The sequence below is a fragment of the Aplidium turbinatum genome, chromosome 11, assembly GCF_918807975.1.
Source record: "Aplidium turbinatum chromosome 11, kaAplTurb1.1, whole genome shotgun sequence".
NCBI lineage: Eukaryota > Metazoa > Chordata > Ascidiacea > Aplousobranchia > Polyclinidae > Aplidium > Aplidium turbinatum.
Genome location: NC_137482.1, coordinates 4,370,622 through 4,385,203, shown reverse-complemented (window position 1 = coordinate 4,385,203; position 14,582 = coordinate 4,370,622). Strand labels below are relative to the sequence as shown.

General features: G+C 39.1%; 1 protein-coding gene across 1 annotated transcript in view; it reads right to left on the bottom strand.

The window, feature by feature from the left end:
* The window catches only part of LOC145779221 (FRAS1-related extracellular matrix protein 2-like), a 73,679-nt gene that overhangs the window by 14,151 nt on the left and 44,946 nt on the right, over positions 1-14,582 (bottom strand). The window contains exons 22-33 of the mRNA XM_082590757.1: positions 13,886-13,997; positions 13,606-13,731; positions 10,662-10,746; positions 10,217-10,380; positions 9,036-9,185; positions 8,342-8,551; positions 7,751-7,948; positions 2,904-3,068; positions 1,922-2,104; positions 1,424-1,554; positions 808-960; positions 237-322 (exon numbers count right to left, since the gene is read on the bottom strand). Of these exons, the coding sequence (XP_082446883.1) occupies positions 237-322; positions 808-960; positions 1,424-1,554; positions 1,922-2,104; positions 2,904-3,068; positions 7,751-7,948; positions 8,342-8,551; positions 9,036-9,185; positions 10,217-10,380; positions 10,662-10,746; positions 13,606-13,731; positions 13,886-13,997 (1,763 nt within the window). The remainder of the gene's footprint in view (positions 1-236; positions 323-807; positions 961-1,423; positions 1,555-1,921; positions 2,105-2,903; positions 3,069-7,750; positions 7,949-8,341; positions 8,552-9,035; positions 9,186-10,216; positions 10,381-10,661; positions 10,747-13,605; positions 13,732-13,885; positions 13,998-14,582) is intronic.

The window sequence follows — 14,582 nt, the reverse complement described above, 5'->3', positions numbered from 1 at the left end:
CTGCCATGACTGCAATTGAGAATATACCATTAAAATTAGGTCTGGAACTACGCCTATGCAAAAAAATTTAAAACATCCTTTACTAAATAGTATATCAATTATTTTCACTTTGTGATATTTTCTTTGTACGTGGGATGATCTCGCTCCAATATGTTACTTTTACGTTGATCAAACGCCTCCGAAAACGACACAAATAGCCTACTTTGACCAATATAAATATATTTCCAATGATTAACCTGAATTGAGTGGCGCTGTCGTCCAGACCTTCACTTTCGCAGATGGATGAGACGGCATCGAAGTTGCTATGCTTGGGGTTACAAGGCTGCAAATGATATTCCTACTGGTTAGGTTGATAAGGGGGACATAGTCATGATTCATTATCACCATCGTTCATCTTGGTCAATTTTTAGGGTAGTTAATATAGAAACACTATCATGAAAATGTAAAGAACAGCCTGTGATATACCTAAGCATATTTCCACTATAAATACGTAACTGCACAAAAGCTAAAAAAAATAGTAAAACTAAATCTGCAGTCGTAAGAGCAAAATTTGACTCGTCTAAGTAGAACAAGCCATTTATTTGTTTGTTTCGAAAGTACCATATAATAGACTTACAGTGCAGGTACAAACTTTCAAAACAATACGTTGCATACGTTGCAAATAAATTTCATGTCATCATCGACAGATGTGAGCTGAAGATATTGGTTGGGATTAAATATGAAAATCCGCATGATCTGATTAAATCACAGATTCTAAACGTTGTAATGTCTTAAAAAGATGTTAGTCTGACGTAAGTGTTCACCCACCGAGACGCAGATGACGGGGTAGCCTGGCAACGGCTCCTGAGCGGCCTTGGCTGTGTCGTCATAGTCGAGCAATGACACCACAGTGGGATTCGTCGGAAACGTCACGTCCGCTAATATTCGTTGCTGGTTGATGTGAATGATAGCTCGTTTGTTCTAAAGAAACATATTAAAATTATAACATAGTATACAAGTTGACTATTTTAAGTATATATAATTACAATCAATTTTGTACTCAACTATTATATATAAAAAGTAGAAAGAAGAATATCGAATCTTGGCAAAGACAAAGCGCTAGATCCATTCATCATACAACTCTGACTATGTAGAAGGGAATTCTATTTTTGTTCTATTTTTTTTCTATAAAAGTTGGTACCCATATTCGATGGTTTCAGAAACAGTCACTTTTTTTCGGCACCAACTAGTAATAATTTTCTGTGTGAAACATGATTAAAGTCATCTCCGCATCTGTACAGCGTACAGGCAGGACTTTAAATATACGTCGAAGATTTGGCTTACAATGGAAAGGGTGATCGTGCTTGTTTCTTCATGAGGCATGAGCCTGATTCTTGCGTGACATGACTATGTATGACGTCAAAATACGAAGAGGCAAACTTACTCCAAGGTCGGCCACCATGTTTTGGTCTGGGTCCAACCTGACAGTGAAAGATTCGCGAATTTCCTTCTCTTCGTCGTACAAAACTTCGATTTCAAGGACCAGTTCGTCAACACCCTCGTCAAAGTTCAACACTGCAAAGAAAGCACAAAAAATTGAACTTTTCCAACATTCTTTGCAGATTAATATTAATTGTTAAAATAATGGCTTCGCAGTTCGCTGCACAAGAGCATACATATTTGAAGCCAAGCTAAACAATCGCCCGCATAACCTTGCTCAAAATTGACCGCCAATAATTTTCAACATTACCGCTTTGTACAAAGTATTGCTTGCAAAATCAGTAAAGTAAATCTATATCCCTGGCCAAAACGCTTATTGCCTCTTAGCTATTGTTTCCCACCCAGACCTAGAAGGAGATAAAGCAAATTCCAAGGCTATAAAAAAAGTGCAATAAAAAATGAAATCAAATAAAAAGTTTTTCTGTTCCATTAAAAGACTCACATTTGCTGACTGGATTGTAGTCTTTGCCAGATTCAGCGTTCCCATCTTTCGTGTAGACTCTGACAACGGATGCCTGCGACAGATCTCCGCGCCTGATCACTGGAATGCGCACGAGAGCTGGCTCGTCGTCCGTCGTCGGCTCAGTTGCGTCGAAAGTTGTTTTCGCAAATTCAATGATGGGTCCTGAAACGATCATTGATGTGGTGTAAATGAGAGAAAATGCTCCTTATTGGAAATGTGCTAGCTCCCCAGACAGCATATCAACTGTTTTTTTTTTTACATTAATTCCAAGTCTGCGGATGTTGATGTGCTGTCTGAGTAAAAACCTCCGTTTGATTTTGATGAATGTGAATGTTTTCCGAGTATCTTATTGCTACAGATCCCAACAAATTGTGTTTGGATTACCACAAATCCATATTTTCACACGGCCCAAGCGATTAATCACAATGCATGTTCAGTCAAGCGTAGCGGAAGACGACACGCGCCTAAATCCAGTCACGCAAGAGTGACTTTGTCAATTAACAAAGACTGAAAGTCAATCGACAGCTACAGGTTTTCTCAACACAATTACGATCACTAGGGTCAAAATTAGGTTGTAACAGAAACCTTTCAAGACAGTTGCACTATATGACGCTAAACCAACGTTTTATTGCAATTAGTCAAAGTAAAATAGTGAAGCTGGGACCTAAAGTCCTTTTCAATCAACCTTAAAGTTCGTGTAATTAGTTACAGCCTGCCTGCAGCTGACATTATGTAAACATTAGTTTTCCTTTACACAGGATTTGACAAATAGGGATAAAATTTGAAGGATTTCAACAACTCCAGTTGTTTGACTTTCATCTGATGATAATCTGGCAAGTAATCCAATAAAGAAAATATTTCCACATTGACAGAAAAAAAAAACACTATTCAAAACACACATTTACACATTTTGGCAACAACTAAGCATAAAATCCATCAGTTTTACATTGATTCAACTTACTGTCGGCATCATCGTTGATGGTAACCATGGTTTCGTCCTGCTCGCCGACTAGTGCCTTTCCAGCGCTGTCGCTAGTGGGCGTGCCAAGTACCAATCTGAACTGTTCAGGCTCTTCGTGCACAGCGTCATTCTCGATAGCAACCACACACCGGGCTTCGGATTGTCCTGGAATTAATGATAATAATAATAATAGCAGCATTCATGATGGTAACCAGGGGTGTAGTGACAATTTTACTGGTGCCGGAGCTCTGGTTAGCACTTTTTTCAACTCAAAAAAGGCAGAAATATTTCACTAGTCCTACTGCTGTTGCCAGGTCCTTTTCGGCTTTCGAAAAGAATCGATGGGAAGGGTGGGTAAAACCTTCATTTGGTTGCAAAATGTTAACACGCGGATTAAGAAAACTTCTGTCGAAGCTAAATTCTGGAGGCTGAGGGTGTTGCTGGTATAAGCAGGGCGTTTAATCACCAACACAGGCTCTGTCACTGACACTGAGAGGGTAATGACTCTGCTTTTAGTCGCAGTAAATAAGCTTGCAAACTATTCCATCAACTGAGTGCAATCTAAAGCAACCTTCGGCAACCCTGTTGACCAACTTTTGTGTGCAAAAATCCTTTTGAAGATTGGTTGTACAAAAGATCCGAGCTTTCACATCACCTTTCGACAACGCAAACAATACAACTGCATTGATGGACCGGTATCACTTGAAGCTATCAAGGTCAGTTAGTGATGCGAATACAATAAACAACATCAAGTCTAAGAAAATGATCAAGAAACATGGCGGGTTTGAAACGTTATTTGATCAGAAAGTTTGCTTTCTAAACACGTAAGTGTCTAATTTTCGTTTTGAGACCCTACTACCACTGAAGTAAATTTAGACGTGAATTACAGCAAATTAAACTACCTGTATCTTATAATTACCAAAACTTGTGTTGATTTTACAATAAAATTAAATATCTTAATGAACAACCCATAATAAAATTCTCAGACAATTCGGTCCTAACGGCTCCACTCAAGTGCCAAGGAACCAACAAACGCCAGACGCAAACATCGCAAAACAACCGCATCCTTTGCCGGCGCCTTGGTAGTGAAACCCGGCCAAATAACAAAAAAACTTCGATCTTTATCTACGCAGAAGGATCAGTGAACATCAGACGTTACTTGGAGATAAAGGTGTTGTCAAACAGAAAACTACACTATCTTTGATCAGGCGTATGTAAAGCTTTTCTGTTCATTTAAATGCTTTACTTTCCTCAAAGTACACAAAGTGGCATCACATTTCACAAAAATAACAAAAAGGCGATGTTAATTTAAGATAACGACAAAACACAAACGCAATCGCTCTTTTCTCACCAAGAAAAGGGGAAAGATCTGTTGAAATGTTTTTATGTTTAATTTTTTAAGAAACTTCCACTCAACAAATAACTTTGTCAGTGAAACCGCACACGAAAGTCTCATGGGTCAACGGGTACCCTACACTATGAGGGCAATTGAGATATCTGTTATAAAACTATGCTCAGTTGAAGTATGCTACGCCAAAACAAGGTAATATGACGTTGAGATGACTTAAAATTGAACTAACTATAATCAGAACTTATCAATTCGGTTTCCTTGAATTTTCAATGAAATTTTTTTAAATTTTTTCGTCTGATGATTCCGGTTATGAAGACTTTCTTTAAGAAAGTGAAGGACTTGGTCTAATTGTATCATCAAGTTGATTGGCTCTAATAATCCGAATAGATCTCTTTATAATGATGATCGTTAATAACCAAGAGTCTGAATGACCAGACAAAGCGATAATCCATTTTGGAGCATGCTCTAAACACTTTAATGAGCGATATTAGCAAACAGAATCAACCTTCGTCTATTTCAACTAATAAAACCGGTCATTTTTACATTTATTTTATTATAAATCCACGCAAAAATGACGGCTTTTGCTAGCTGGAAACTAGAGTAAAAGACACATCTGTTTCCATAAGCCTGTGTTGGTGGTAATCCATCGGTGATGCGGTTGCTGTCGGCTGGGTTCTGCTGCCAGGTAGTGATAAGTTTTGATGAATAACATTCGTGTTAAAGTAATATTTTACTCAAGCAAGGATTTGCACATTTTGTAATCTTTATAATGCCCTGAAGCCCCATATGTCTGGCACTTTCAAAATTGTGTCTTAAATCATTTGAAGTGGCAAAACACGTGACATCTGCTCTGAAAAGAAAAAAAAGAAATCCGAAAAGCTGGGTGAGAGCTGTGGCCTCTTACTTTAGCCCGGGTCCACATTGTGCGGTTGACCTGAGGTGATGGAAAAAAGTTGAATGAAGAAAAACAAATCTTTAGATATTCAGGATAATTAACAACATGCCACGGAAGGGAAAAGAAGGAATTCCATGCGCAGGATAAATCACTACTCATTGCCCACCTTCAAAGATTTGAACTTTTGTAAACAACTTATAGGCTACTTTAACGAGTAAGATTTTAAGTGTTGGAATCACAGCATGTTGGATTGGAAGCCATTGCCTTCATCTTTTCTAAGAACAACTTTACAACATAAAAGCGGTTGAAAGAAATAGGAAAAGCCGCTAAGACAACAAAATGTTGAACAGTGCGCTGGTTTAGGAACCGTGCAAATAATACCGAAATTTGTTATGATGTTACAAATAAGAATGCCAGAAAGTGATAATTTTTGCAATCACAACATTCCCTAATTACCTCGTAAAACTTTAAAAGCACGCGTGAGTATTACTGAGTAATCTATCCCGCAAGTGAGTCGGTTTTACTTCGTTACAACTTCTACTGACGTTGAAAAACGGGACAGTGGTCGACCAGGAAAGCCTAATTAGTAATTTCAAATTGATGAAGCTGCGTTTCTAATTTGTTAGAGATTTTAACAAACCAAAGTTTGTGTTGAAGGCTCTGCCGGAGTACCTTCTGACCTTAAGCGATTGAACAAATAATTTCCACACACGGTGGATTTGATTTCAACGTTGCTGCCGAGGTATTCCCAACTTACAATGATAAATTGTCGATTTTGAAAGACGAAGATGGCGGATGAGTAAACAAGGTTTTGACGCCCGTGAGAAAATTATATTTCAAGTGATGTTTTCGAAAGACATTTTTGAGGCACAGTTGAAGTTGGCCTAAAGCCTGACCAACTTATCAATCAACTATTTGAAAATAGATTTATCATCTGAAGACGTCGAATCAATGTTCAAAGGACTGGTTTACTGACGATGTCCATCCTCAGTCAGCAAAGTTGCCGTGTTCACATTGTTTCACCGTCGGGCGACTTGAAAACGATGTGAAAGGCAATTTTATTCTAACTAGAATGTCTACCTTGTCACCTCAACAAACATAGCTGAGCCCCGTCTGCAAACGTTGAATCAATGCAAAAAACGGCTGATTTTTTGTCTGGACGATGACACCACAACTATGGTTGAGTTGGTGACCGTCTCGTAGTTTGGCCTCCCATCAGTCAACTTGCGGCTGCATCTGCTTTCTTTATCTCAATTGACAAGCTCGTTAATACTGGTCACTCATGCATGTGTAATCTGGCTTAGCAGATATACTCATCTGGTGTCAGAACGTGTGAACACTTTTTAGTTTTCACCCATGTTTGTTGATGACAAAAACAAGTTTCATATTTCTTGAACGGGAGAAAACATTTGCAGATGTTGCAAATGAGTTGATTATTTTGGTTTTGGTAAAATCTGTTGGTCAAATTTGTAACAAGGGGTGTTTCAAGTGCATGCACCGCACCAGAGAAATGAAATAAAAAATAAATTACAAACTTTTGCATGGTTCCATTGTATGACGATTTACGAAACCTGCCTGGGAGTTGAAAGGCCGGCACATGAGCAATTACGATACGTTGTTGCTGCATTGCGACACGTTTCGTTGCCTGAAGTAATTTAATGACGTAATGCAACTTTATCACTTGTGGAAGTTCTTACATTTTACAAGGACACATGTAAAATTGCAACATGATGAGATACAAATCACAATTGAAAGTTTCTAGTATCGAATCAAGCATTAGCACCCGTCTTTCATCAAATAAACGTTGAATGTCATAAGATTGGCGTAAATAGATCTGCTGTTTTTGTGGGAGAGAATGTTTCAGAAGTTGTTTTATGACTCTTGTGGGAAGTGTTCACGTCAGTCGTTTTGGTTTTAATTGCGAGAAATAGATTTAACGTTTGCGGCGGAAGTTGTAAAATACATCGGTCTTTGGATCGATGATTTACGGTCTTGAGAAACAGCGCATGTCTTCATGTGGTGAATCAAAGGCAAAAATGAAAGGCTTTGCTTCACATGAAACATTGGGAGGACTGGTGCTTCTCATTCAGATCAAACTGATGAGAACTTATCAGAAAATTTCTTCAGTTGTAGCTAAAATGCGCACAGAATGCTGCCTGACGTCAATAAAACGTAACAAGTTAAAGCGGCTCTAACCAAGACATTCATCAAAACAATATCTTTCGAAAAACTGATCTCTTTTCGCCATATCTGGTATGATGTGAAACTGTTGTGGAGTTAGCAGCCAAGCTCAAGAATTAAGAGCGATATGTTACGCCCATGAATCTGGACCCATCAGTATCGCACCACTAATTCGTGCCAAGACCCTTGACGTACTATTCTAAAACATCTTGTTTGTTGTTAATTTTACTTTTAATTTCATCAGATGAACGTAGCAACTAGTGCTAGAAACGATAATTGTCCTGATGAACACCCAAACTTTTCAGTATTCAGTACTATAGCTTAAAAAGTTGATCAAGAAAATCATTATCCAAAAACGGTTTTTATCATTTAATAGCTTGACTACCAAAATATCAAAGTTTAACAGGATATCACGCATACCTGGTTCGAATCGCACAATGGAAGCATTTGTGTTTGGTCGCTCGGCGTAATCCATCATGACCTCTGCTGTCGCCTGGCGGGTGTAACAGCGAACTCCAGCAGAGTGTGAGAGGTCGCCAGAGCGCACAATCATCGCAGTCATCGTTCCGTCAGCTTCATTAACCTCATGAGTCCCTTTGGCGAATTGCATGAGTGGCACTGTAGAAGTAAAAATCGAATGATTTATAGATTTGTGGACTTGATAATTCTTTGATGCAGACCAAGATCCTCTTTTTGACGTGGTGTGTTGACGTTTTTAATGATCAAAGGCTTTAAGACTAAGCAACAACAAAGCAGATGCGCAACGTAAAACAAATTTAAATTAGCTTATGAATTTCATCAATTAGACGGGTGAAATCAACTTGCATTCACAACCAGCTATACGCGATATGATGTTAATCAATAGACTATCACATACGTTGTAGAGAACAGTAAAGAAAAATTGACAAATTACAAAGCTGTTATCAGCAAATCATTTTCTTTATCGAGTTCAGCTTAACCAAGTTCCGATATGAACGAACTTTGCGACAAACGTGTTGAAACGAAACTTACAGTCCGATACTGAGTCATTGATAACGACGTGGGCCCTGTTAGGCTCCCCCAGTGTCGCTTGCATCGGCATCCGGAGAACAAGATCGAACGTCTCAAGTCCTTCCAGGACCGGGTTTCCTAGATCGTCCAGTATCGTCATCTTGATATTCTGCATCGTTATCCCAGGAGCAAACTCCAACGTCTGACTGATCCCAACGTAATCCTCGTTAGCTGTGAAGATAAAAAGAAATATTTCCGTACATTTTGTGCAAATTTAAAGGTAGCAAGCCTCGTTAGCAAATCTCTTCTTGTCTCGTGTTGTCGCCATATGTCATAGAACCCGTCGGTAAGGGCAATGCCTTCAATGAAGACTAGGCCTTCCATACCATAGGGTGGTCTGTAGTAGAGTGATAATGTGTTTTACTAATGGTTGAGAGGTCGGCATTGCTCATCCGCAGAACATGTAAGTCGATGTTTGCCGCAGCTATAGGCATTATGACATCACAAACCTCTCTTGAAAAACTTTTTTGCACGCTGATGCTGAGGTAAAGAGAACAATTCGTCAATGGGGCAATTTGGTTCATCTAGAGAGCGATTGCAACGGACTTGAATTGAAGGGAAATTTTACTTCTCGGGGCAGCATTTCAAAAAATATTTGGGGCATTTGGCAAAAAAAGGTTGAACGGGACGAGTGAAGAGTTTGTGCATAACGTACCTCTAGCAGACTCTGGGTCACTCTTGCGTGATTGGACGGTGACTGAAGCAGTTTTCGTCAAATCTGTTCCAGTTCGCCAAACACGGACTTCCACGTGACCTGCACTTTCGTCAACTTCATACGATTCAGCATCAAAGTAGAAAAGCGGCTCTGAGATGAAAAACAACACGAGATGAAGTTTTGATTGACTAAAAACAGATTCATGCCATGCCAAAAGTCTTACTCATTCTGAATACATAAACGTTCTCGTACCAACCCAGATGGAGAAGCCAGTTATTTTACACCATTTCCACGTTTGCCGATATTAATTTTCCTCTTTCAATCGACTGTTTCGTTTATGAATCAACAAAAACGAAAGCGAGAAAGAGTTGAAAACGTTGCCAGCGAAGATTTGTTTCCAAGAAAGAAAAAGTTGGAATGCGCGTAATTTTGATGAATTAGCAACCGGGCAAAAGACGCCTCAAAGACCAACAAGCAAATTAATAAAAATCATCGAAAGCCGAGGACATGAAAACCACCAGGACGGCATTGTAGTTGAAGACATCCCGGCTTTTGTGCTCGTAGACCAATCGGCGTCTTGCAAGCAAATGACGTCAGAACGTAGCGGGGCATCAGTTCAGTTAAAAGTTCAAGATCACATGAAAATTATCGATTCAAAAATGATTGTATTTCGTTTGAAATGTCCTTGCTTCTGAATCCGAACTCTTTCTTTTATGACGTAGCAGTGCGGCAGCGGTAAAGCCACAAAGTAACGGATTTCCAATAATGGAAAATATGAAGAAACTTCTCCGTTTGCTAAAGTCTATTCACTGACTAATTCAAATCTACGAAGTTAATTCACATCAAGTTAAATCATAGACAGATAATGCAGTCGGATCCCAGGCAGCTAAATCTGTCATTTTTACATTGATTCAGCGTCTGCAGACGCAAACGCAGACGTTAAATCAATGTAAAAATGACAGATTTTGTTGTCTGGGATGCGCTTCTATACATCTGGCTGCGCTGAAACTATCCCACTGGCAAAGGGCTAAGAACAATGCACATCTGGGATAGTTACGGTACCAGTGGTATTATGCAAATTGTAAAGCGTTCTTAATGTTAAGGGGCTATCCCTATTAGCTAACTCTAATTTTTGAAATTCAAATACAAGTTTGTGAATAATACAATAACGAAATTCTAACCGTCGTTGGTGTCAGCCAAGATGACAATCTCTGACGTTGCAAAGTCGCCAAGCCTGCCTCCCATCGGTGACGTCAGAGTGACGTTGAACTTTTCGTCAGATTCATACAAAGAGTCGTCGATGATGACAATTCTGCAAATCTTTTCTGACTCTCCTCTGCCAAACCTGGTGAAATAAAAAAGGCATTTTTAATGTGACGTCACAATCATAAAAAACTCTCGCGGTCTGTCGTCCCAAGTAACAAAGTTTTTCTTTTATTCAAACCTGGAATGGCAAAACACAGAAGCCGCTTCGGCTGAGAAATAGGGGAGTCGAACATGTGTCTATCGGCTTAGCACTGTAAGTAGGCTATAACCACACACATTAGATAACAACCTGTCAAAAATTTAAGCTTTCAAACGCTCGTCACTGCGGCTCTAGGCAGTTCAGCTGATAGTTGTCCGCACCTGATCAGGCTGTTGTGATCTTCAGGTCGGCTAATGTAGTCAGAGAAGGAAAGGACTTTAGTAGGAATTGTACCAGCAGCAGTTCCTGAAAAACAAACAACTCATTTATTGACACAAAATATCAATAAACTGCTTTGAAGTCGAAACGAACGTCGGCAAAAGTGACAGTTTGTCTTTCGTCGTAATCGTACCTGACCCTTCACCCCATCTGCGTCATATTTCTACATTTCAAACCATTTGTAAAATCAGAGATGAATTGTTGTGAACGTGAAATAATAATATTCCAGATAAAAAAAATTGATCTACTGTCAACGTAGCCAGACGTTAACAATGTCAAAAAGCTCAATTTTGTGAGTTGGGATGCTCCAGCAGCATCCATTCAAGCTAAGATGTTAGTCAAAATTTCTTCCTTGGTACTTTGTTCTACATTATTTCTACGTTATAGCGCCATATTTAAGTAATAGTGTGATGGTTAAAGTCGACTTTATTGTGTTTTCAAGATGTTTGGTTGAAAACCCTTTAGCGAAGAAGTTCGAAAGGTCACCATGTTGTTTTGATCGGACGATATTACAGACTCTTTTAACTTTATCTGCCTGGATCTACCAGTATTAGTTACATAAATGATTTCTGATCATTGTTACAGATGCAGAAAGTAACTTTTGTGCACTCAGGCGTTGATACAACTCCGTGATACGTTGAATCAATGCAAAAATAAAAACAAAGATATTTATCCATTCTTAGACGGGTTATTTAACCCACAAATTCCTGCAATGCTTAAGTTTGGACCAACAATTTCGGTAAAACGCTTTATTTTTGACTATTTTTCTATTGAATGTCCACCAGCGCCACAGATGAAGGAAACCCACGCCACGGCTGCAGACATAATTGCTCATACAGCCTGAGGGAGCTAGAGGAAAAGGTGTTTTGGATAAAATCGGAAATCGGCACGTAAACATGTAAATAAAACCTGCAGCTTAGTCAAGGTAGTTAGCCAACAGCTCCATTGTTCTGCGCCTAAATCGAATATCTGGAGAGTGACACGCGCCAATGGATGATAAACACGAGTGGTAATTTTAGCACTTCAAAGTTAAATCTTTTACTGTAAAGCAATGTCAATAAACGTAAAAATGACAATGTTTTGAGCTGAAAATTAGCAAAAAAACTTAAATTATTCATATTATGTTCCACATCTTTTTCAAAAGATTTTAAATTAAACGGTTTTCTCAGTAATGCCAACCACTTCTTTGCGACACCACAGCGTCTGGGAACGCGGTAACTACTGCAGTGGTGTCATGTATCCGAGTGTTGCCAAACACGGTAATTGTTTATGTGTGCATACAACTGTGTTTGTTCAACGATGGATCACTCCTATGGTGTGACCCCGGTCGTCTGTCAATCACATGCAGCCTTTGCAATTTGCATATTCTACTGCTGCTTTTTCCACCATGTATTTCCACAGACAAAAACTTAACTATTTAAACAGGTATCAAGCTTCACAACAGAAAAAAATGTATGTCAGATTTTCAGACCATCAGCCAAGACCAAATAGGAAATGCCATAGTTTGAAATATTGAAGAATGCGATGTTGATAAACCGTGGTAGATGCAAACCCCATTCACTCGACCCCAGGCTTGCCACGATTGCAACCATATGCACAGGGACTGCAACAGAGACGGTTTAAATTCATTGGAAACATAAGCACAGCTTTCAGTGAGGTAAGGCGTTCAAAGCGTGCTTGTCACAGCTTATTGTCAGTCTTAGTCATAGCCACAAATGAACCAGATCAAAACCAATCAAAATAATTTCATCAGTCATTACTTACAAGATTGGCGAGTCGGTGAGCGGAGCACGACATTCATTGGGTTTAGAAAAAGATGATCTTAAAAAGTTAAATCGATTTTCCATTGTTGTTGAAAATTTTAATAACTGACAAAGATGGTGATGATAATATGTTTAGATTAGACTGTTAGATGAATAAACTACTTACTCATATCGTAACTACTGAAGCATAATTAACCCCAAAAGCATACCGTGTCAAAACGACAATTGCTGAGTTTTCGGAAATAAGGAAGATAAAATATAATATGTTTCGATCAGCGACGTAATCGAATAAAATGACCAATCATCTCACGGATATAAACGTGTCTTAGTCACGTGATCAACTTTCAGAGGCTCTATTGAATACATTTTATATCACTCTACTGAGTCAGACGTTGAATCAATGCACAAATGACGGATTAAACCCTTCTTGACTCCGTGAATGAGAAGTGAAAATAATTTCACGACGATCGTAACGCCGTCAGTTCAACACCTATACAGAGCATGTGGCTGTGACTTTGGCAGGACACTTATAGACATGTCTGAAAGTGGACACGAAGATTCCTTCCTTGCCTTCCCGTCTACCTAATTTAAATCTTCAACCACCAGGCGTGTAGGTGAATATAAAAGAAAAAAAAATCGTTGGAATAAACGAACGAAGCATCCAATGAGATTGTGTTCTTTTATAGTAATGGCTTGTCATGAAAAATATCATTGTTTGCATGACTAATTTAAATGGATAAAGACAAAAAAGACTCGAAAACCTAAACATCCCATACGAGCTGTTTGGCAACTGACAAGACAAGTCTGAGCGCTTCAATGTGAACACGGTCGCAAAATACACAACCGCACGTAGCCTATTATTGAATTATTTGTGGCAGACATATTTTTGTTATGTCCGTCACTTGAAAAACGATTTATCCTGACCTCCCATTCATTTAAGATAGTTTCTACAACTGATAAAAGTAGTGCGCTAATGTATGGCATCTACATAGATGACATTGGCGTGTCCATTGTTGACATTGAATCAATGTAAAAAGGGTCATTGCTAGTTGGGACATTCTTGGTTGAGTTTGATTTTGATCCAAGCCAGCTTACTAAGGGTAAAAATGGAAAAAATTCCCACCTGAAATCGTATGGCAAATCACCATGAGTTCGTTGGTCAAGTCACCAGTTCTCTTGACAGGAATCTCTAGCTCTCCTGCGTCTTCGTTTATTTCGTACTTTGAAGAAGGTATGAACACCGTCGATTCTATGAGATGGAAAATATAATATAGAACAATACGGAACTGCTTTTTATTTCACATCATTACCGTTTACTCCCACACCATTACGTAATGATCGTTACACATAGCTGGGATGGTTAGACACAAAAATATGTGCTTTGTAGCTCCATCGCATCTCACCATCCTCCGCATCAGTGATGATGACAGTCGTGTTGCTCGGCTCTTCCAGGATTGCCATGACTGGCTCAGACAATTCCACGTAAAAATGTTCGGACTCTTCAAAATCCTCATCCTAGAAGAAAAAAAGTCGGATAATAGTAGATACTCAGCCCTGCGCCCGACCAGAGAAGGAACACAACACAAAAAACAAGTTTTCTCTTCAACCTCAAAGGTGGATTTCTTTACGCGAAGATGCGATAATTCAACCCAGTAGGTGGTATGCTTGTGGTCAGAAATAAGGTCGGATGCATAGCCGAGTGGTAAGAGCCCTGGCTCCACATTCGAATGGGCATCGGTTCGACACCGCTCTAGAGCATGTGATTGTATTTTTGGAAGACACTTAAAGGCATGCCGAAGGTCGGTTTTCTTGATTTTCAGTTCACTTAAAGTGCCTCTGACAGGTAAATAAATTCGCTAAATTTACCTAAGATACCAAAAAGATGACACTAACAAACTTCCCTGACCAGCAAATCGTAAAAAATATCAACAGGCTACTAAGTTACACACTTGCAAACTTTCGTTGACATCAGCGAATCTGGCAGGTAGCCACTTTAACAAGTCGAAATTTTGCCACTGAAATTGACTAGAATGAAACCGCCAACCAATCATAAGCTACGGTTTAAGTGACGTAAAAAATGACGAAAAGAAGATCATAGAA